This window comes from Pristiophorus japonicus, chromosome 7 (genome assembly GCF_044704955.1).
Source record: "Pristiophorus japonicus isolate sPriJap1 chromosome 7, sPriJap1.hap1, whole genome shotgun sequence".
Taxonomy (NCBI): domain Eukaryota; kingdom Metazoa; phylum Chordata; class Chondrichthyes; family Pristiophoridae; genus Pristiophorus; species Pristiophorus japonicus.
Window position 1 is genome coordinate 147,330,915 of NC_091983.1, and position 23,436 is coordinate 147,354,350.

The 23,436-nt window shown below is 44.7% G+C and overlaps 1 protein-coding gene across 2 annotated transcripts in view; it reads left to right on the forward strand.

The window, feature by feature from the left end:
* Nucleotides 1-7,117, forward strand: part of ufl1 (UFM1-specific ligase 1) — an 85,928-nt gene extending 78,811 nt beyond the window's left edge. For both annotated transcript variants that reach the window (XM_070885394.1, XM_070885395.1), the window contains exons 17-19: nt 1,051-1,136; nt 2,734-2,914; nt 4,455-7,117. In XM_070885394.1, the coding sequence (XP_070741495.1) occupies nt 1,051-1,136; nt 2,734-2,914; nt 4,455-4,679 (492 nt within the window). In that variant the 3' untranslated portion in view covers nt 4,680-7,117. The remainder of the gene's footprint in view (nt 1-1,050; nt 1,137-2,733; nt 2,915-4,454) is intronic.
* Nucleotides 7,118-23,436: the final 16,319 nt, after the last annotated feature.

Here is a 23,436-nt window from a genome sequence, read left to right on the forward strand (position 1 = left end):
CCCCCCTTTCCCCCTCTCCCCCCTCCCCCCTTTCCCCCTCTCCCCCCCTCCCCCCTTTCCCCTCTCCCCCCCCTCCCCCCTTTCCCCTCTCCCCCCCTCCCCCCTTTCCCCTCTCCCCGCTGTCAGAAACACAGACACTATCAGACAGAGAGTGAGAGACACACAGACAGACTGACAGAGACGCACTGGGGGCGGGGGGGCGTCCCAGCATGCTGTTGGAGGGCTCCCGGTGCTGCAGTCGGTAAGTAGAAAATGTTTTATTTATTGATTTTTTTATTATTTTAATTTTTTATTAATTTTTTTTGGATTGATTTATTGGTTGATTTATTGATGTATTTATCATTTATTATTGATGATGTCTCTTTATTTATAAAACTGAAGTGTTTAATGTTTGTAAACTTCCCTTTAAACTCCCCCCACCCCCGATTTTCTAAGTGTAGACAAGGTTTTTCTGAGCGTACAAAAATCTACACTTACGCCATTCTAAGTTAGTTTGGAGTATGTTTTCACTGCCTAAGCTTTCAAAACGGGCGTAAATGGCTGGACACACCCCTTTTGAAAAAAAAATCTGTTCCAAACTGAACTGACTAGAACTGGAGCAAACTAAATGCCGAGAATTGCAATTTCTAAGATACTCCATTCTAAACCAGTTGCTCCAAAAAAGCAGGAGCAACTCAGGCCGAAACTTGGCCCCCATGAAACTACTGGATTGTTATTAAAAACCCATCTGGTTCACTAATGTCCTTTCCTGGTCTGGCCTATATGTGACTCCTGGCCTACAGCAATATAGTTGACTCTTAACTTTCCTTAACTACCACTCAGTTGTCTCACCACCACCTTTTCAGGGCAATTAAGGATGGATAATAAATTCTGGCCTGGCCAGCAATGCCCACATTCCATGAACAAATTTAAAATAAATCAAAATCCTGAAGCAATGGGTACCTATCTGGAGAGTAATTTAAATTCTTTACTCTTTTTTAGAGGACATTTTCTGATTGAGTTATTAAAGGCTTTGGGTTGACTCACTGCTTTTCTTTGTTTTCCCTCAAGAGCATAGAAGAGTTTCTTTCCATATTGGATGGTGTGGCAGAAGTGTGTGGAATTATGCTCAAAAAGGGAGATAAAAAGAAAGAAAGGTAAAACTCAGTAAGACCTAGAAAATGTACATCAGGAGGTGTACTCTCCAGCTTATAGGAGTTAATGTTATTGTGGTTGTGAATAATGTTCCTTCTAATTTTTTTTGGGTGCGCAGCCCATTCAAATCTTCACATGCGCGATTTCTTCCCTGTAAAAGACAAGTGAGGGGCCTGCATGGGACCTCCAGACCGCTGCGCAAGCTCGCAGCTTAGTGGTAACATTGGTTCTGAGCATGCTGGGCAGTTTCACTTGGGTAACTGATTATTGTTTTGTTTTAAAGACTCTAAAGACATTGCCCCTTTTTGCACTCGCTCTGGTCGCGTATGCGCAGTACGATATGTGAGGAAGCCGTAAGTGGTTTCGAGCCACGTTGCCGAGCTTGGAGCTCGAGTCTGAGCCTCCTACTGAGGCATTTGGGTTATCTATCGAAAATAAATTACTTTTGCCTGGAATATTGCAGTGATTATCTATACAAACATTTTCACTGCTTTCTGAGAGAGGTAAGAGAGAAAGTGACAGGGGCAGAGAGAGAGAGACTGACTGACTGGGGCAGAGCGAGCAAGAAAGTGAAAGAGAGAGAGATGGGGGCAGAGAGGGAACTCAGTGAGGGGAGGGGATAAAGAGCACAGTGGGGATGGGGGAAGAACAGGATCCAGGTATAAAAGGTGGGGGGGGGGGTGGTGTTGAGTGCGATAACGTGATCCAAATGGTAAAGTGGATCACGGTCTTCCAACCCCACCCTCTTAACACCAGCACCACGTTCTCCCCCTACACCTGGTTGGTTTCTCGGGAAGCTCGCTGCGCGTATAGCAAGTGACATCATTGGACTGGATGAAATCCAGAAGTCACGACACTCACTGTTCACTTCATACCCAATAAACCTGTTAACAATCCGTGACCCCTACACAATGCTCCATCTATGGTCATGAACTTGTTGGGGGTGGAGGGGGAAGAAAGTCATGAAGCTGTAAGATGCGGGGGGGGTGGTGGTGGAACTTGGGCAGGGGGAGAAGGTCAGGAACTCGGGTGGGGGGGAGAATGTCAGAAACTTGGGCTGGGGGGGTGGGAGAAGGTCTTAACCCGTGAGAGTGAGCTCTTCAGTCTGGAGTCAGAATGTCTCGAATGACACTTTGCAGGGCAGTTCTAATTACACATTCCAGAGAAACTGCTGGGTGTGTCTTATCTTCCAAGGGGACCAATCAGGTCTTGTGATCAACAGGACCCAATCACAGCTGTAGGTGTTGCAAACTAACACATCCATAATATAATGAGTAACATCACCTTTTTAAAACAAATGCCTTTAACAAGTCATTTGAATTGCACTGAGACAGCTTACTTTAGAAGGGCAATTTAATTGTTTTACAATTTCTCAACTGTTCTAACTATTAATTCTTAATGTTCATTTGGTAATTTCTCATGTGCACAACACACACTGTTTTACCAAAGATTGTATTTCTGCATAATTACTGTTGGACAATGTTGAACATAAATCAGGTATTGCACAGCAGTACAGAATCAATACAGATCTGAATTATGTCCTAAAATATCTTTGTGCAACACTGACTGTCATTTATCCAAAATGCCCTCTTGTCCCAGACAGGTCATTTTCCAGCACAGACAGGCATTACTTGAACAAGTTAAGGCCACTGAGGACTCGGCTCTCGTTCTGCATCTGACGTCAGTTCTGCTGTTCCAGCTGTCGACACACAACATGCTTCACGCACCGGGCAGATGTGTACCACAGATTATCACGTTCCTCAACACCAAGATTCCTGAGGTAACTTGTCATTTTAAACATATCTGTTCAGTGTTAAAAGAAGCTACTCACTTTTTGGTATATATATAAAAAAGCAAATGTTGTGTGGCTTGTTCTTAAATAAAGATATAAATGAGGTGTCATTTATCAAACCAGTGCTAATTTTCCTAATGGTACCTAAAAACAACAAGTGGCTGCAGTTATGTTTTCTGCCCAGTTTGTAACAGGTTTTTGAGAACAGGATTGAAGGCTATCGATCTATGTGTAGTCTGTAATCGAGAAACATAATTGTCCTCTGCTGGTGCGGGAATCTCTGGAGCTTAGCAGTTAGAATCATAGAAATTTACAGCACAGAAGGAGGCCATTTGGCCCATCGTGTTCGTGCCGGCTGACAAAGCTATCCAGCCTAATCCCACTTTCCATCTCTTGGTCCGTAGCCTTGTAGGTTATGGCACTTCAAGTGCATATCCAAGCACTTTTTAAATGCTAGTTTAAGTTCAGTAATGAATAGTGGCAATGTGAGGATGGATGAATATTTTGAATAATGCTTGATAATCTGTATTCAGTACTTGTGCAGAATTTGCCTTGTAAAAATTAAATGAATGGGGTGAATCGTACAAGTCTCTGTCCAACGAGCACACTTTATAAGGTGATTGGCAAAAGAACCAAAGGCGATGCAAGAAAAAACTTCTTTACGCAGCGAGTAGTTGGGATCTGGAATGCACTGCCTAAAAGGGTGGTGGAGGCAGACTCAATCTAATCTTTCAAAAGGGAGTTGGATAAGTATCTGAAGGGAATAAAATTGCAGGGCTCCGGAGAAAGGGCAGGGGAGTGAAATTAGCTGAGAGTCGACATGGGCTCGACTGGCCGAATGGCCTTCTTGCGTGCTACAATCATTCTATGATTCACTTGCTGAGCCGAATGGCTTTTCTCATTCCATGCTTTCTTAAGTTATGAAGAATCAATGTTGAAGTAACATAAATGGCCAAGAGTCATGGGGATGTGCACGTTGTGTCATCCTGTCTTCCTACCATATTGCAATGATCCTCTTGCCTCTCCTTGCTGGGAGCTTCCAGCACCAATTAAATGGCCACTGTAAATTCATGTCAGGCACAGAATGGGTGGAGACTTAGCATCATGGATCTTTGCCAATTTTTCAGATTCATTATATGCCCATTGATGGGGCATAACAGATGAAAATTAGAGCCTTGATGGCACCGTGTTCCATCCTGACTGCTTGCATTGTTGGTTCAAAGTCTGCAGCAATCTTTGATCATCTCCCATTGCTACCCAGGGATGACAAAATAAGTATTTTAATTAATCTATCCACAAAGATTTGTAAATGTAGATTTTTCTGCTCTCGTGACTGTTTAACGCCTTGTACTGCCTTCTCGTTGTTACCTATTTCCTACAATAATGTGTGATTTTTACCATAAGGAAGTGTTCTTGTATTAAAATCCATGGCAGCATCTTCAGACTCCTCGGTTCAGTTGGGAAAATAATTGTAGCTGTCACAAAAAAAAATTGTTAAAAAATAAGTTGGGTCTTGTTTTTTCCTCAGGATCAGTACAAGCTCCTCGTGAAGTACCAAGGCCTGGTAGTGAAGCAACTCATAGGTCAGCACAAAAAATCCAGCCAAGGAGATGATGACTCTGGCGAGTGCAACAACCTTGAGAAAGAGGGTGAATATGATGTAGAGGCAGTTCGAAAGGAGCTGCATGAATTAACACCATTCGTCAAAGACCTTGTGCTGAAACCCAGAAAAACCTCCACGACAGAAGAGTGAAATGGGATCGGACGGAATGGCTCACGCTTACCGAGCAACTTCTGCATTAAATAGTTTTTATGTTTTAAATTCCACCTGTATCTGAAACACAGGCTAAACTGCTGTGCTGGAACAGATTTTATTGATTAAATACATAACACGAGGGTAACAACGATTAGTTTTAATAGAATTATTGGATCTACAAGTCTCTTGCATTTCAAATTGTAACAAAGGACATCTGATTGCTGGAGAGCAATGTGCTTTTTCTTTGTCTACATTGGGGACATGTGTAGAATTTCAACCAGATGTCCCAAGTACTAACCTGTTTGGACTGCCACTTGTACTGTTTTTCCCAAGGGTGTAGTTTTTTTTGAGCTGGAAAGAGCAAGAATTGACAATGTTAGAATCCCTCCGCACAGTGCTAAAATATTCCTAATGATGGACCAAAGAGTGAGTCGCCCTGATATGGGCCGATAATACAGCCAAAGTATGCTGCAGCGTTGATGCATGCGCCTGCACAGAAATGGGCTAATCTCACCACAATGCAAGACCAGCTCATTTGTATTATCTACCTGCATTCAGGGTACATCTCTTGGGCATTGCATTTTTTCAGCACACCATTATACTATCAGCTCCATCAGATGTCAGTGAGCTTAACTATCCTATCAGTCCAAATGGAGCAGATGCAAATTAAGTTGGAATAAAGGGTTGGGGACTGATGCAAGTAGGAAAAAGTAGTGAAGTTTTAAAAAGCTTTGTGCTAACTTATACAACAGATAGTCTTAAATAGCCTACTTTTAAAACATAAAATTGTTTAATAATTTATAATTAGTCTTCGTACCCTAAACTTTGGAGAGCGAGAGAAAGAAATTCACGATGCCCATCAGACAATGCATGAGGGTAGGATAGATGTGATGCCTTGGTCACAAAAAAAAGCAACTGTTCACGGTCCCACAGTGATGAGAAAAGATCCATTGCAGCCTGTAAACTGGGCACTGCAATATCAATGTAGTACTGTGCAGGCATTTCCTCCCTGAACACCAGCCAAAGGATGGCTGCTGAAATTTTGAATTCAGTTTTGTTATGGGAAAGCTAAGTAATGTCTACTACTACAGTAACAAAAAAGTTAATTTTCATTAAATAAAAATAATGGGTGAAATTCATAAGTTTACAAACATTGTATTAGTTTAAAATGCATAGTTGCTTAACTTGTTGAAGTCTAGAGTAATGAAGAAATGATAGCATAGTATGCTATATTATTACACAATTTCCCCCTGTCATTGTCTACTTTTGTGCCAGTCTGTAATTAGACTCTAGGAAGGCTGTGATAGTTCCCTAAATTGCCATGCCCACCCTTCCTCTGAGGAAAAGGGTCTAGTTTTTCTTCGGTGCCAGCCCATTGACTTGTCGGAAACTTTGTGCATAGAGATTCAGGTACAAACCGGTTTTCACCACTTCATATTGTGTTAACACACATCAGACTGGACACGCTGCAAACCTAATCTGTAAATTTTGGAAGTAAATGGAATCCTGCAGTTTTATATTAAGAAATTGCCTCTTTTATATGGAACTTGCAATTTAAAGGAATAGTACCGTGAGTTACCAAATTCAAATCACATTGGGACTTTAGAAATATTTCCTTACGTCAAGTTGTGTATCTACTTGGAATAAACCACCGATTATAGTATGTGTAGTACATCGTACTCCATGCCAGCACAGTATTAACTTTCCAAAGGGCTTTGGTGATACTAGATTATATTTGGTAAATGATGCGAAGTGCGAGAAAGTGTCATTGAGATTTTGACTCCAAAAGGATATTTTTTTATTGTAGCTTAATGTGGTTCATTCAAATTCCAAGAAGTCCATGCTTAAAAGAAATGTTAAAAGCTGATCTCAAACATTGTATTACTGCCTATATACATTAGTTAATCCATTTATTGTGAGGTGCTTTTCCTTTATTTACAATGGATTTGTTACTGAGGCTGGGGTTTTCTTTTGTTTTCAGTAGTTTTTTTCTACATTGAGAGTTTGTCCTTATAACTGTTTCGAGTTGGGTTCATATACCATACACAATTGCTACTCTACAGTTAGCACTGTGAACATGCATTTTGTGTAAATGTGGAAAATATGTTTGCCCAGTTGCCCAGTGATAGACTCTTGACTGGGAGACTCCAGTTTGCATCACTGTTGCTTTCCAAGATTTCCTTGAGAGTCTGTGCTTGAGGCAGGAGGGTAACATTGAGAGGAAGAGGAACGTTTTCTATAATTGTACGTGCTAGAATATCAGGACTGATGTCACCAGTTCGATGTACACAGCTTGGCCCATTCTACTACTTTAACCAAGAAAAGTAACTTCAAAGTATGGAGAGACAATTGTTTTCAATTAATTTACATCGAAGTTGTATCTTTAGTTAAACCTTGGATTTCTGTTAACTTAAATAAAAATGAGTTAAGCAACAGTGCTTCATTTATTGGATGTTTAATATATATGGAGGCTTTATAGCACTGATGGGGCCTTTCAAAATTTATCCTAAAGTTTACCAGATGGGCAAAGTTATAAGTGACACGTCGTGACAAGAATGTAATGGGTTATTGAACGGAACCTATACATTACTTAAATAACAATAGAAAGTCGCAGCAGGTCTAACAACATCTGAAAAGAAGAACTGTAATGTTTTAGCTGCAGATTTTGGTCAGAACTGGAAACGAAAAGATAATCAAATTTCAATATGATGGAACAAAACAAAGGAGGGGAGGGGAACAGGAGGAAGTCAAGAGTCAGGAATGCTGACTGAGGGGTGGTTAAGTACTTGCTGGTAAACAGATTTTGAAGATATTAGAAAGGGGTGAACATTGGTGGTATATAAAGATCTTTGTATATTAAAGGCAATCAAAAAGCAAAATGACATAAAGGTACATTAGTATAGCATTGAAAAAGCATAAGATAGAAGCACAGAAAAAAACATCCAAAATGGAGGCTGTTGCAGTGGGAGAAATAGCAAATTCAGACCTTCAGTTATTGCCTAACGTCAAATTTCAAACCAAAGAGCTGCAGAGTTCACAGGGTAAAGATGAGATACTAAAATTAAATATTACAGTTTAAAAAAAAGTTCAGTATTAGAATAGTTGTCAGAGAGGAGATGGGAACATTAAGAATTAACATTTCAGGCATAACTACAGTTCTGATACAGGAATATGCCTGAAATCTTGACACTTCCCTGTACTTGGTAAAATAATGAGACTAAAGGTGGACAAGTCCCCTGGACCTAATGGTTTACATCCTAGGGATAGTGGATGCATTGGTTGCAATCTACAAAAATTCCCTGGATTCTGGGGCAGTCCCAGCGGATTGGAAAACCGCAAATGTAACGCCCCTCTTTAAAAAAAAAAGGAGGCAGACAAAAAGCAGGAAACTATAGACCAGTTAGCCTAACATCTGTCGTTGGGAAAATGCTGGACTGCATTATTAAGGAAGCAGCGACATTTAGAAAAGCATAATTTAGTCAAGCAGAGTCAACATAGTTTTATGAAAGGGAAATCATGTTTGACAAATTTGCTGGAGTTCTTTAAGGATGTAACGAGCAGGGTGGATAAGTGGGAATTTGAGTATTTGAATTTCCAGAAGGCATTCGATAAGGTGCCACATAAAAGGTTACTGCACAAGATAAAAATTCACAGGTTTGGGGGTAATATATTAGCATGGATAGAGGATTGGCTAACTAACAGAAAACAGAGAGTCAGGATAAATGGGTCATTTTCCGGTTGGCAAACAGTGACTAGTGGGGTGCCGCAGGGAATGGTGCTGGTCCTCAACTATTTACAATCTATATTAATGACTTGGATGAAGGAACAGAGTGTGACATAGCCAAGTTTGCTGATACAAAGATTGGTGGGAAAGCAAATTATGAGGAGGACACAAAAAATCTACAAAGGGATATAGACAGGCTAAGTGAGTGGGCAAAAAATTGACAGATGAAGTATAATGTGGGAAAATGTGAGATTATCCACTTTGGCAGAAAAAATAGAAAAGCAAATTATAATTTAAATGGAGACAAATTGCAAAGTGCTGCAGTACAGAGAGACCTGGGGGTCCTTGTGCATGAAACACAAAAACTTAGTATGCAGGTACAGCAAGTAATCAGGAAGGCAAATGGAATGTTGGTCTTTATTGCAAGGGGAACAGAGTATAAAAGAGTATAAATAATCCGGACTCCGGGATGATCCGTGGCAGGGTCGTCCAGAATCCGCAAAATGTTCCAGAATCCGGACACCCTGCCAAACCGTTACCGCCACCAGTCGGGCCCAGTAGAAAGTAAAAAAATGAAATCCAACTACTGTACAGTGACAAAAATTGCAAGAATAAAAACGCCAATCCTACCTGTTCCAGGCCAGGTCTTCACAGTCACCACACCGCTGCTCCCGGGTCCGCAGCAACTCTGCACAGCGCACAAGTCCCTTTGGCCAGAACCAACCAAGCTCCTGTGCGCTAGTCCCCTCCTGTGCACAAATCCCCAGCCAGAATCAAACTCTGCACAGCACACTGCAGCTCCCCAAAGCAGCAACCGTGCGATCGGATCGCCAAGCCCCATGGCTCCGAACGGAGCTGACCCAACCTCACCTGCCCAGATTGCGATTTTAAGTTTGCACACCTGTACCTGTAATATAAAAATACCTGCACTGTACATGCTCTTTTAAATTCTTAATTTAAAAAAAAGTGGCATTAAACATTATATAGGGCTACCCCAGCTGACCCAACTACATCCCATGATCAGACCCCACCCAACCGGACTCCATCGCTGAGGTGTATTTCCCGATTTAAAGATCTGCACAGGTAAAGATTGTGAATTTGTGTTGTGTCATTGCAAACATGTCAAAAAGGCCAACAGATACCCCAATGGGTTCAGATAAAGGAAAGAGGAAGCATAGTTCACTTTCAATTGGCAAGAAAGTTGAGTTACTCCAAAGATTAGATAGAGGTGCTTCACTGAGAAGATTGAGTGAGGAGTATGGTGTTAGACTCTCCACCATCTATGATATCAGAAAACAGAACAAACAGCTCATGAAGTTTTATGCAGAAAATGATGTTCATAAGGAAATGAGTAAGAGAAAAAGTATGCATAAGCCGAAATGCGATGATGTGGATCGAGCAGTGATGGAATGGTGGCGACAGACGCAAAGTGAAAAGTTTCCTTTGTCTGGCCTAATGGTGGTGCAACAAGCAAAAATATTCCATGCACAACTGGGGATTGAAACTCCATGCTAGTACTCTTCTGGTTGGTTAGCCAAATTTAAAAGGTGTGATGGCATCAGGTGACTGAAAGTATGTGGTGAGAAAGCCTCAACAGATCATGAGGCAGCTGAAAATTATAGTGATGAGTTCATCAAACTAATTGCTGATGAAAACTTTTCACTTGAGCAAGCACTGACGAGACAGCACTGTTTTGACGCTGCGTACCATGAAAGACATTAATTAGCAGCAGCAGCAGAAGAAACACAGCCAGCAGGTGTAAAAGATGCCGAGGATAGGTTGACTGTGCTTACTGCTGCAAATGTGGTTGGGAAACTAAGTGCAAGCTGTAGGATTTCTGAATCTGGGCTTACATTTGACAGAGAGATGATTCTTTCAGAACAATTGGCAGTTTATTAAAAAACACACGTGCATTTAACAGCAGTCGTCAAATATCCCATAGATCTACCTTCGTTACAACAGAGATACAATGAGGTTATAATAAAAAGCGATATACGTTACGCCCCTTTTGCTGGCTGGTTTGAACATACGACATGCTGATTTGGCTGGTCTTCAACAGGAGGCCTTTTGTCGTGTGTCGAACAGGGAGAGAAGAGAGAGAAAAGTTCCTGGCTTGCCTTTTTTATATTTCTCAAGGCCATTGCCCTCAGAAAGTCTCCCGATTGGACTTTAGTTTAAGGGCAGCTTCTTATTGGCTCTCCTCACACATGTGGCTGTCTGGACTGGCTCAGCCATCTCTGATTAGTTTAAATGGCTTTCCAATACACAAAACCTGTGCGGCAGCTCTGGGGGTTTTCATTTTGTTTCTTACAAAACTTAGCCCATGCTGATTTTGCCCTTGGTGGTTTCGAATCACCTCCCCTTACAACAGTTCCAGACCCGGGAATTATAGTAGTGAACAGAATACGCAGTTATAGGCAGATCTTTCGTTCTCAACCATCACAATGCTTTTATTCAAGTTAAAGCACACATCTGCTTCCAGTAAAATACACCCTGGTCGCGTAAAGCAAACACAGTACAACACTTCGAAACCAGCAAGGGCAGAACCAGGAGATTGGAAAACTGCAAATGTAACGCCCCTATTTAAAAAAGGAGGCAGACAAAAAGCAAGAAACTATAGACCAGTTAGCCTAACATCTGTGGTTGGGAAAATGTTGTGTGTTGGACTGTGTTTGCTTTACGCCACCAGGGTGCATTTTACTGGAAGCAGGAGTGTGCTTTAACTTGAATAAAAGTATTGTGATGGTTGAGACTGAAAGATCTGTCTATAACTGAGTATTCTGTTCACTACTATAATTCCCGGATCTGGAACTGTTGTAAGGGGAGGCCCCTATTGCGAAGTACCCACGACTAAATCCACCACAGCTTGGATCATTCGTGCACACCGAATCAGTCCAACAGACTGTGTGTATGCCTATGATCCCCGCAGAACCTCCCCACTAAACCCCTAAGGCTTGGTTGGGACACACGACACCCCTTCACACTATGCGGTGATCTTTAGGATGTGTGGGCTGGGATAATGCTCATCAGTTACCCCTTTGGCTTAATCACTGCTTCTCCTGATGAGGCATATCTTCTGGTTCCATACCGATCTGTGGTTTCTAAAGCCCAGTCATAAGTTCAGCTTCCCAGTCGAAATAGTGAGGCTCTCTGCTCGTAGATGATTTCTTCTCTCCGTCCCAGATGGAGTGCTCGGTCCTTGAATGCATTGAATGAAACAAGCAAGTGTCAAAGAGGAGAGAGAGAGAAATGGCAGCAAACTGCCTTCTCTTATACCTGAAAAATGCTTGCTGAATCCTCATGCCAAAAAACAGTCTTTTTTCTGAGACAGTCCAACTAAAGAGCATGAATCACATTGCCGGTATGTGCCTGTGTTACCAGGCTCTTCCTGGGGATAAAGGCTCTAACGAGTCTGGGTGGCCAATGGCTTCCTTTGTCCTGAGGTTCCCAAGCTCCGGGGCTATCTCATTGACCAGTTTACCTGATCTCTCACTGATGGGTTCCCATTACATGACAAAGGGGTGCCCCATCAGCCATCTACCGGCAGTGAGGTTCCTGCTTTCAGCCAGTGACCCATCCCAGACTATCCCCGCCCACTTGATGTGTATTCTTGTGGAACATGCCTGAGCCTGTTCCAGTCATTCTGTCAGCTCTTCTGCAGTAAATTAAATATGGAAAAACAATGTCCAAAACTTAAGGTCCAAATTCCTGAAGTCTGTATCGATGTTTATGCCGCTGCTTACAGTAGTGAGGATGACAATGCATGTGGTCAAGTTCAAAAAGTGCCGATTGACAAAGCAATCAATCTTTGTCAAGAATTAATTCACACCTTAGAGCAATGAAGCTTCATAAGTGGAGAAGAAATACTGCAGGTCTACAGAATTCGGGAAAGGTTAGTGAAAGAAAAGCCCAAATTATTTAAACAAACAACAATATTAAATATCTTTCAAAAGATGTCACATCAGAAGGCCCAAGACCTACAGCGTGCAATTACATCAGTAATCTCCACATTTGATAATCCGATTGCTGGCCCATCATCGGCCCCAGACATCATAGCTGAGCCCTCTACCTCAAGCAGAACCTCCAGTCAATTGTAATTGTACCTATTTATTTTAACTCTGTTTAATAAAAGCCTTCATTTACTGTTTTATATTTCATAACAACTGTTTTATAAATAAAAACCTTTATTATATTTCATGCTTTGAGTACTATACATTCCTTTTCAAATTTGAAGATGGTAGTAAAAGATGCAGGCTGGGAAGCTCACATTAAGTACAGTTACAGGGTACTGTATTGCAAAAACGAGAAAGGGAGGCTTACCATGCGTTGCGAAGAAGTGAGGACCCCAAGGTCTGCGAGGAGAAGAACTATAAGATGACGTCCAAAAACCAGAAATATCGCAACCTGGGGTCCAGGCATTTCTGGGCTCGGGACGCGCTTCTGGCGTTGCAAAATCCTGAAATACCCGAACCTGGGCTCGGGTGTCTCCAGACCGGACATCAGAAACACATTCCGAACTCTGGAAAAGCATAAAAACCAGCACGGCCTCAATCCTGAGGTTACCGGATTCGGGAGGTTATACCTGTACTAACTGAGCCACAGCTGATACCTAGTGCAAAATCTGTACTATCTTAAGAGTTCATTGTTGATTAAACTTAGATTTTAGATGGCTATATCTAGTGATCAACAGCTCAGGTATACTTTTTACAAAACCAGTTATGAGATTCTGTAACAAGGTAGGATTTGATTTTTATGTTTTGGCATTATTAGTCCACTATATCTGCAATTACCTTTTTTATTTAAAACTTAAATTCTGTTTCTTTTTTTATCTCCCTCATTTAAGAAAGAACTTGCATTTTTGTAGCATTTTTCTCGACCTCGGGAAATCCCAAAGCGCTTTACAGCCAATGAAGCACATTTGAAGTGTAGTCGCTGATGTAATGTAGGAAACGCGGCAGCCAATTTGCACACAGCAAGTTTCCACAAACAGCAATGTGATAATGACCAGATCATCTGTTTTTTTGTTATGTTGATTGAGGGATAAATATTGGCCAGGGCACCGGGGATAACTCCCCTGCTCTTCTTTGAAATAGTGGGATCTTTTACATGCACCTAAGAGAACAGACTTGGTTTAACGTCTCATCCTAAAGAACTTGCATTAATCAACACTGTTTTGCCAACAACATGTACTCTGTAAAGAATTTTTTTGTAATCTCCCCTTTAATTCTTTTTGTGCTCATTTTAAATGTGTGCCTTCTCATTACCAATTCACTGATTAGTGTGAACAATGTATCACTCTTTACCTTAAGGTAATCCTTCATAATCTTGTTGGCCTTTATTGCAAAGGGGATGGAGTATAAAAGCAGAGAAGTCCTGCTACAGCTGTATAGGGTATTGGTGAGACCACAACTAGAGTACTGCGTATTTAAGAAAGGATATACTTCGATTGGAGGCTGTTCAGAGAATGTTCACTTGGTTGAATCCGGAGGTGAGGGGGTTGACTTATGAAGATAGATTGAGTAGGTTCGGCCTGTACTCATTGGCATTCAGAAGAATGAGAGGTGATTTTATCGAAACATGTAAGATCATGAGGGAGCTCGACAAGGTGGATGCAGAGAGGATATTTCCACTCACAGGGGAAACTAAAATTGTTATGTCTTTAGATGCTCTGAAAATGACTCCATGAGGCAATGTGTTGTACTTGAAGTGACTTTAGTCCTTTATTGATAACTCCAGAGTGAAGATCACACCTGGTGGCCTGCCTTTTATACTAGGCCAGGCACACCTGTACAGGTAACCTGCAAGTCTCCCACTGTGGTGCCCTCTGGTGGCACACCTTGTAATAGTACAAACAGTAGCCATATAGGATACATGACATCACTCTCCCCCAAGCCTTTAGTGCAAATCGCTCCTGCATTGACTGTGCTCTGGGCTTAGCTCTATCTGGTTGATGGATTGGCGGGTTGTTTCTATCTTGGGTGAGTGATTGGTGTTTAGTTGGCAGTAGGGTGCTGGTGGTTTCTGGTTGTGTGTCCATGACCACTCCATTCTCTCCCCCCGCGCCGCCCCCCCCCCACATATAGATAATGCCGGAGGCTCATTACATACATATACATTCAAGTCCAGAAAAAAAAAAAGTTTGCATTAAAAGCATTACATTTGTGGTTCAGTTGTGAGGCAAGTACAGTCGACTGGTGAGATACATTCTTGATTCGTAATAGGGATCGGTAACCGGTGCGTAAGGACAAGCTAGTTCCAGAACTGCTGGATGGTGTCCAGGTAGTCTGGTGGCAGCGCGGTACCCAGTGCTGGCAGTGGGAACCTGGTTGGCTCAAGTTGCCTGCTCTCGGGGCTTTTGTCGTTGCTCCTAGCGTCGGGCAGGTTCACAGATGCACATTCTGGGGATACCTTACTCTTTATTCACAGGACTCCAAAGACAATGACCCTGAATGGGACCTCCCTTTTTATACCTGTTTGATCAGGTAAGGAGTGCCTCCCACAGTTCATCCCTTGTGGTCAAGGTGTGCACCTAGGTTGAGTGTATACAGTAATACAGTTGTGTTACATTGTGGTTACATACATGACATCATCTCCCCCCCCCCCCCCAAAGTCTTATTGGGATCATAGGTTTAGTCTTTCAGGTGGTCTACGCTCCCTCGTGGAGCGCCGCAGTTGGGGCTCTGGTTGTTGGACACTGACGTGAGTGTCTGTCACCTGTGGTGATTCCGGCCTGCCCTGGCTGACCGCAGGGACTGTGCATTCTTCTGATTGCTCTTGTTGCTCGTTCACTGGAGGTGTGGTGAGCTCCATCTCATGGTCTTCTTCAGGTTCCTCCATGTCGATGCTGAACCTTTTTTTTACTTGGTCCTGATGCTTACGGCATATCTGACCATTGTTGAGTTTTACCACAATGACCCTATTCCCCTCTTTGTCAATTACAGTGCCCTCAAGCCATTTGGGCCCCATGGCGTGATTGAGGACGAATACAGGATCATTTATTTCTATACATCTCCCCCTTGAATTACGGTCATGGTACTCATTTTGTGACTTGCGCTTGCCCTCAACTATGTCGGTCAGGACTGGGTGAATGAGGGACAACCGAGTTTTGAGTGTCCGTTTCATTAGTGGCTCTGCAGGCGGGACCCCCGTGAGCGAGTGCAGTCGGGATCTATAGACCAGTACAAGACGCGATAGGCGGCATTATAGGGAAGGTATCCTGAGCATACCTTGCTTAATGATTTGGACCGCACGTTCCGCCTGACCATTGGAGGCCGGCTTGAACGGCGCAGTCCTGTCGTGGTTGATGCCATTGCCCGACATAAACTCTCGGAATTCGTAGCTTGTGAAACATGGGCCATTATCACTAACCAGGATGTCCAGCAAGCAATGGGTTGCTTTCCACGGTGGTGGATGACGTGCATGAATTTAGAATGATGCACTCGATCCATTTCGAGTACGCATCTACCACAATAAGGAACATCTTTCTCATGAACGGCCCGCGTAGTCAACATGAATGCGTGACCATGGTCTGGTGGGCCAGGGCCACAGGCTGAGCGGGGCCTCCCTGGGGGCATTACCCAGCTGGGCACACGTCGTGCACCTGCGAACACAGTGTTCCAAGTCTGCATCAATTCCAGGCCACCAAACGTGTGACCGGGCAATGGCCTTCATCATCACAATGCCTGGGTGCTCGCTGTGGAGCTCCCTGATAAATGCATTCCTGCCCTTCCGGGGCATAACTACCCAGCTGCCCCATAGTAGGCAGTTGGCTTGGATGGAGAGCTCATCCAACCGTCTGTGGAACGGTCTGACCTCCTCAGGGCATGCTCCGCTCAATCCCCAGTCAGGACACATTTCTTAATCAGGGATAGGAGGGGATCTGTCCAGATTTTGATCTGGCGGGCTGTGATGGGGGAGCCTGCGCTGTCAAAGGCATCGACAGCCATGACCATCTCGGCGCTTTGCTCCGCTGCCCCCTCAGTGGTGACCAGTGGAAGCCTGCTGAGCGCGTCAGCGCAATTTTCAGTGCCCCCGGGCCGGTGCCAGATGGAGTAGTCATAAGCAGACAGCGTGAGAGCCCATCGCTCTATGCGAGCTGATGCGTTGGCATTGATAGCCTTGCTGTCTGACAACAGGGATGTTAAATGGCTTGTGGTCCGTCTCTAATTCAAACTTCCTACCAAAGAGGTACTGATGCATTTTTTTTTACACCATAGACACATGCAAGCACTTCCTTCTCGACCATCCCATATCTCCGTTCTGCTTGAGAGACCGACCTGGAGGCATAAGCCACAGGTTGTAGTTGATTCTCAGCATTGCCCTGCTGCAACACGTACCCAACCCCATAGGACGATGCATCACATGTCAGAACCAATTTTTTTACAGGGGTCGTACAGGGTCAACAACTTGTTTGAACAAAGTAGGTTTCGCGCCTGGTCAAAAGCCCATTCCTGACAGTCCCCCCAAAACCAATCGCAACCCTTATGCAGGAGCACGTGTAGCGGCTCCAACAACATGCTCAAGTTCGGCAGAAAGTTCCCGAAATAGTTCAACAGTCCCAGGAATGAACGCAACTCCGATGTGTTGCAGGGCCTGGGTGCTCATTGAATCGCCTCTGTTTTGGATTCGGTGGGCCGAATCCCATCTGCAGCAACCCTCCTGCCCAGAAACTCAACCTCAGGAGCTAAGAACACATATTTAGACTTCTTGAGTCGCAGGCCTACCCGGTCCAGTCGGCGTAGCACATCCTCCAGGTTGTGGAGGTGTTCCTCGGTGTCTCGACCCGTGATGCGGATGTCGTCCTGGAATACGATCGTTCCTGGAATGGATTTAAGAAGGCTTTCCATGTTTCTTTGAAAAATTGCGGCTGCTGATCGAATGCCAAATGGGCACCTGTTATAAACGAACAGTCCCTTGCGCGTGGTGATGGTGGTCAGTAGTTTGGATTCGTCGGCCAGTTCCTGGGTCATATAGGCTGAAGTGAGGTCCAACTTGGTGAATAGCTTGCCGCCTGCCAGCGTGGTGAAGAGGTCCTCCGCTCTCGGTAGCGGGTATTGATCTTGTAGGTACACCCGATTGATGGTGGCCTTGTAGTCGCCACAGATCTTGACAGAGCCATCCGCTTTTAGGACGGGAACGATGGGGCTCGCCCAGTCACTGACTTCAACAGGCGAGATGAAGCCCTCTCTCAACAGCCGGTCCAATTCGCTCTCGATCTTTTCCCGCATCACATACAGCACCGCTCTGGCTTTGTAGTGCACTGGCCTGGCGTCCAGGGTGATGTGTATCACTACTTTAGTGCCTTTGAAAGTCCCAAGGCCAGGTTGGAATAGTGAATTGAATTGTTGTAGGACTTGTGAGCATGAACTTCGCTCCGCAGATGACATTGCGTGAACATCCCCCCATTTCCAGTTCATCTCGGCTAACCAGCTCCCCTCCAACAGTGCGGGACCATTGCCCGGGACAATCCAGAGCGGCAGCCGATTCACTAACCCATTGTGTGTGACAGCCAACATTGCACTGCCTAGCACCAGAATGATTTCTTTAGTGTAAGTCCGTAATTGTGTCTCAATACGTGATAATTTGGGTCTACTGACTTTAAGTGGCCATAGCTTCTCAAATTGCTGAACGCCCATGAGTAACTGGCTGGTCCCAGTATCCAGCTCCATGCGTACTGGGATACTGTTGAATAAAACCCTCATCATCATTGGTGGTGTTTTGGTGTATGAACTGTGAATATTCGCCACATGGACCCGCTGCACCTCGGCGTCCATCGATTTGCCCCAACGGTCATCCTGCCTCAAAGAACCCTCTTCTGGTCCATCTGCCTCATATATTAGGTGCAGACTTCCTGCACATTCGAGCTAAGTGGCCACTAAGATTTCAGTTCCTGCAGACAAACTGTTGAAATCTGCAAGATCTAGCTGAGTGTTTTCCCCCACACCTCCAGCATGAGTTAAAGTTTCCATTGTTGGGGACAAAGGGATTATGGCCAGGCATTCCGCGCTGACTGTCCCTTTGACTGCTCTTAAGTACCCTATTAGTGGGTGTCAATGGCCCCATCCCGGGCCGCATTGTCCACTGTGATGGCGTGAATGTCCGTTCAGCCTGCCATTGTCTCTGTTGAAGTATTACTCTGGGGTCTACTGCTGCCTGGGGGGTGTCGGACTGCCCCTGCCTGCCTGCGGGGCTCTGAGTCGCATTGATGATGTTGACTTCCTGATCCATCGCCACGTTAGAGGCAGAATTGCGCGCGTATATTATTTTCGTCACTTCCTCTCCCGCCATGAAAGTTTCAGCTATCAACGCCGCCGCTTCCAAGGTCAAATCCTTGGTCTCAATTAATTTGCGGAAAATTCCCGCATGACCAATGCCCTCGATAAAGAAGTCCCTTTGCATCTCCCCCCTGCAGGCATCTGTGAACTTAGAGGCTGGCCAAACGCCAGAGGTCTGCTACGAAGTCCGGTATGCTCTGTCCTTCATGACGTTGGTGGGTATAGAATCTGTGTCGGGCCATATGTATGCTATTCGCCGGTTTGAGGTGCTCCCCGATTAATTTGCGAAATTCTTCAAAGGTTTTGTCCGCCGGCTTTTCAGGTGCGAGTAAGTCCTTCATGAGCACGTAAGTCTTTGGTCTGCAGCTGGTCAAAAGATGAGCCCTTCGCTTGTCGGCCACTGCATCCCCCAGCCATTCTTTCGTAACAAAGCTTTGCTGAAGCCTCTCAACAAAATCATCCCCGTCTTCCCCAACACAGTACCATTCCTCTGTGCTACCGGTGGCCATTCTCGTGGGTCGTGAATTCCCGTTTCTCGTCGCCAATGTAAAGTCCTTACTCTACACTATGAAATCACACGAGCACATTCTGGGGACAAGGTCACTCTGTGACCTTAACTCTTTATTCACAAGACTCCAAAGATGATGGCCCTGCGTGGGACCTCCCTTTTTATACCTGTGTGATCAGGTAAGGAATGTCTCCCACAAGTTCACCCCTTGTGGTTAAGGTGTGCATCTAGGTTGAGTGTATACAGTAATACAGTGGTGTTACATTGTGGTTACATACATGACACCTGTGACCTCCCTGTCCTTTCTTTGCGCCCTGGGTCGCTGCTGCTCCCTGAGGAGCAGTCGTCTAGCAGTGCACAGGGAACTGCTGACTCGCTTGCCTGGGCGTTGTTTGGTTTGGGATCCTGGCTGGTCCCAGTCCCATTTGGGAGAACTGTTATGGATGAACCTTCGTTCCGGGGTATGGCCTTAGTGGCGATGAGGTGTGGGGGCTGCGCCTTGGCACAGTTTGCTCTTTCAGGCTCGTGACGGTTGGTGCCATCGGGTGCCTGAGAGGTGGAGTCGATCAGGGGCAGGGTATCGACACCGGTGCTGTTACCCTCCTGAGATCGCTTGCTCTGCAGCTCGTATATATTGGCTGCTTGTGGCCACAATCCATGGTGCATAACTCTGGTCCCAGGGACGCAGGCTACTACATTGGGTAGCTCGCTGGACCTGTGTGCTTCTGATGAGTGTCTGCTCGCTGCATTGACTGTATGCAGTTGAAATCCTACATCGCACAACGTTTCATTACTCATTGTAAATAATCTGTAGCTCCGATCGCAATCACGCGCCTTTTCTTTGCTTATTGCATGTACACAACGCTGATCATCAATTACACATTTTACATCTAATTCACAGTTGCTTTTACATTGAGACTCTTCTTTGCTTATTGTATGTACACAATTCTGATCATCAATTGCACATTTTACATCTAACTCACAATTGCTCTTACATTGTTTGAAAATGTGGAACTGTCCCTTTAAGTGTGGTGGTTTGCAGGCCTCCTTTAAGAGAGTCTTGCTTTCTTTACCCCAATCCTCTTCTCTGTTTGGTCCCACGTGTTGCTCCATCAGCGCTGCACCTCGTGGTCTGGCCGCGGCCATCTTTTTCTTCAGCACATCACCTCGTGATTCGGACGCCATCTTTCTTCCATCCACGATGTTGACTGCATTGATCCTCTTCTCCCCGGGTTCTGCCACCGAAGCTGGGAAGTCGCCTTTGGATCCGATATTCTTCCTCCGGAGTCCTGCCACTGAAGCCTGGAAGGTGCGTTCGGGTCGTCTCAGCTGGATCATCTCCACGCAGTCGTACTGAGCGGTCTGTGCCTCTGGTGCTGTGCTGGTCTGCTCTCTGGTGCCAGATCCAACCTCAGCTGAGGGCTTGCTTTGCCTCTGAGCGCGGAGGACATCGATCGCTGGAGGGGTGAAGTCTTCTCAACTCCAATGGATCTTCTCCATCCACCTTCTTCCGAGTAGTGTTGGTCCATCATCTGCAACAATCCACAGAGGTAACTTGTGCACCACTACATCATGGAATACCTTTAGATCCACACTACCCACAACTGGGATAAGTTCATTGGTGTAGGTGTGCAGCTTTGCCTGAACCGGGACCAACTTGGGTCATTCAGCTTGATTGTCCCAGAGCCTCTCAAAGGCTTCTTGATTCATTACTGACTGGCTCGCCCCCGTGTCCACTTCAATGAAGATTGGAACGCTATTTATCTCGACTTCCATCCTCAACAGGGAACACTCAGTGGTGCAGGTAAACATGCTATGTACCTCATCATGGGGCTGAGCTTCGTCTCTGCCTATCGTTTCATATTCAGCGTTGGATTCGTGGCCATCTGCAGACTCTTCATCAACAGTGAGTCATATTTCTTTTACACATTCGCTGGAGGTGGCCATTTTGGCTGCAGCCTTTACACACATAGTCTTTAAAATGGCACTGGTGAGCCCTGTGATTCCCATCACAACGCCACTCGGTTAGCCCCCCTCGGCGGACTCTGAGTTAAGAGACTCGGGGGCCTGTTCTTTCTTCCCTGAGAAGGTTCGCTTTCTACAGTCCAGCCTCTAAAAGGCGCCACTCTGTGCACAGTATTGCCAGGTTTGAGTCCTGAGGATGAGTCATCTGCTTAGAGCCAGAGGTCGAGGTCATGAATGCCTGGCTCACAGTGATGGCCTTCTGCAGTGTGACTGTGATATTCAGACAGTAGCTTATGAAGAAGGCCTTCATGGCCGATTCCAATGACGAAGATGTCCCACAGCGCTTCGGTGCGGTGGTTGCCGAAATCACACGGTGCCGCCAGCCTCCTGAGTATCTGCAGCATATTTCGCGATTTCCTGGCCTTTGGTGGGTGTAAAACCAATGTCTGGCTGTGAGGATGCTCTCTTTGGGCTTGAGTTGCTCTTGGATCAGCCTTACAAGCTCCTCATACGCCTTGGTCGTTGTCTTCGCTGGTGCCAGCAAGTCCCTGACGAGGCCACAGACAGTGGGCCCACAACTGGTTTGCAAGATAGCTCTGCGCTTATCAGCCAGTTTGGCCAGATTTTGCCTGCCAGGTCGTTTGCACAAAGGCTCTCCACAAAGGCTTCCCAATCATCACCATCGGCGAACTGCTGCAACGTACCATGGGTAGCCATTTTCGCGTGAAAGTCCATAATCTCGTTGGCAATTGTTATGTCTTTAAATGCTCTGATAATGACTCCACGAGGCAATGTGTTGTACTTGAACTATAGTGACCTTAGTCCTTTATTGATAACTCCAGAGTGAGGATCACACCTGGTGGCCTGCCTTTTATACTTGGCCAGGCACACCTGCACAGGTAACCTGCAAGTCTCCCACTGCGGTGTCCTCTGGTGGCACACCTTGTAATAGTACAAGCAGTAACCATGTAGGATACATGACAAAAACTAGGGGACATAGTCTCAGAATAAGGGACCACCCATTTAAAACTGAGATGAGGAAGAATTTCTTCTCTCAGAGGGTTGTAAATCTATGGAATTCTCTGCCCCAGAGAGCTGTGGAAGCTGGGTCATTGAATCTATTTAAGGCGGAGATAGACAGATTTTTGAGCGATAAGGGAATAAAGAGTTATGGGTTGCGGGCAGGGAAGTGGAGCTGAATCCATGATCTGATCAGCCATGATCTTATTAAATGGCGGAGCAGGCACGAGGGGCCAGGTGGCCCACTCCTGCTCCTATTTCTTATGTTCTTATTTTCTTATGAAGACATTTGTCAAGTCACCCCATAACCTCCACAGGTCTAATGAAAAAGCCTTAACTCCCCAAGTCTTCTTCTGAAATGTAAGCCCCAATTCCTAGTAATATCTTGGTGATGTATGCTGTACCTTTTGCCAGTGCTTTTATATCCTTTCTGTAAAGTGCTTTCCAAACTGTACACAATGCTCTGTGACTTAATTAAGGTCTCATGCAAGTTCAAATCACCTCCTTGTTTTTGTATTCGTTGCCACATTTGTTGATCTATGCATTAGTACACCAATGTCCTCCTGCTCCCTGACACCATTCAAAATCTATTTCCCCTTTTCTTACTCCTAACATATATTACTTTACATTTTTCTGCATAGAATGCAGATGCCATTCAATCTGGCCATCCAGAGTGCTTCTTCATTAGAACACAGATTACTGGGTGATATGATAGAAGTGTTTACATAAACATAGAAACATAGAAACATAGAAAATAGGTGCAGGAGTAGGCAATTCGGCCCTTCGAGCCTGCACCGCCATTCAATGATTTCATGGCTGAACATGCAACTTCAGTAAAATTATGAGCATATGGGACAGGATAGATAGAAGCAGAATGTTTCCAGTAGTTGAGGGGTTAAGAATAAGGGTTCACAGATACAAGATTAAATGTAAGAGATTTAGAGCAGAGGATAGGAAAACATTCTTTACTTGGACCTCATTGCGCCCATGTTACAGGCACAACCTCAATGAAAAGTCAAATTGAGTGGCGTATAATACAAGCTGCTGATCTGATCCCGTCAGTTTCCCGCTGTGTGGGTTAGGTTCAAATTAATCCCTTGAGTGAGATTTGTAGGCAGTTCTGTACTGTAGGCCTGCAATTACAAGAAACAAAAGGGATCTGGGAGCTTAAATACACAAATCACAAAGTAGCAGCATAGGTTAATGTTATATATGTAAAATTGTATTTACTCTGTACACACTAAGGTCACACTTTATTTTGAG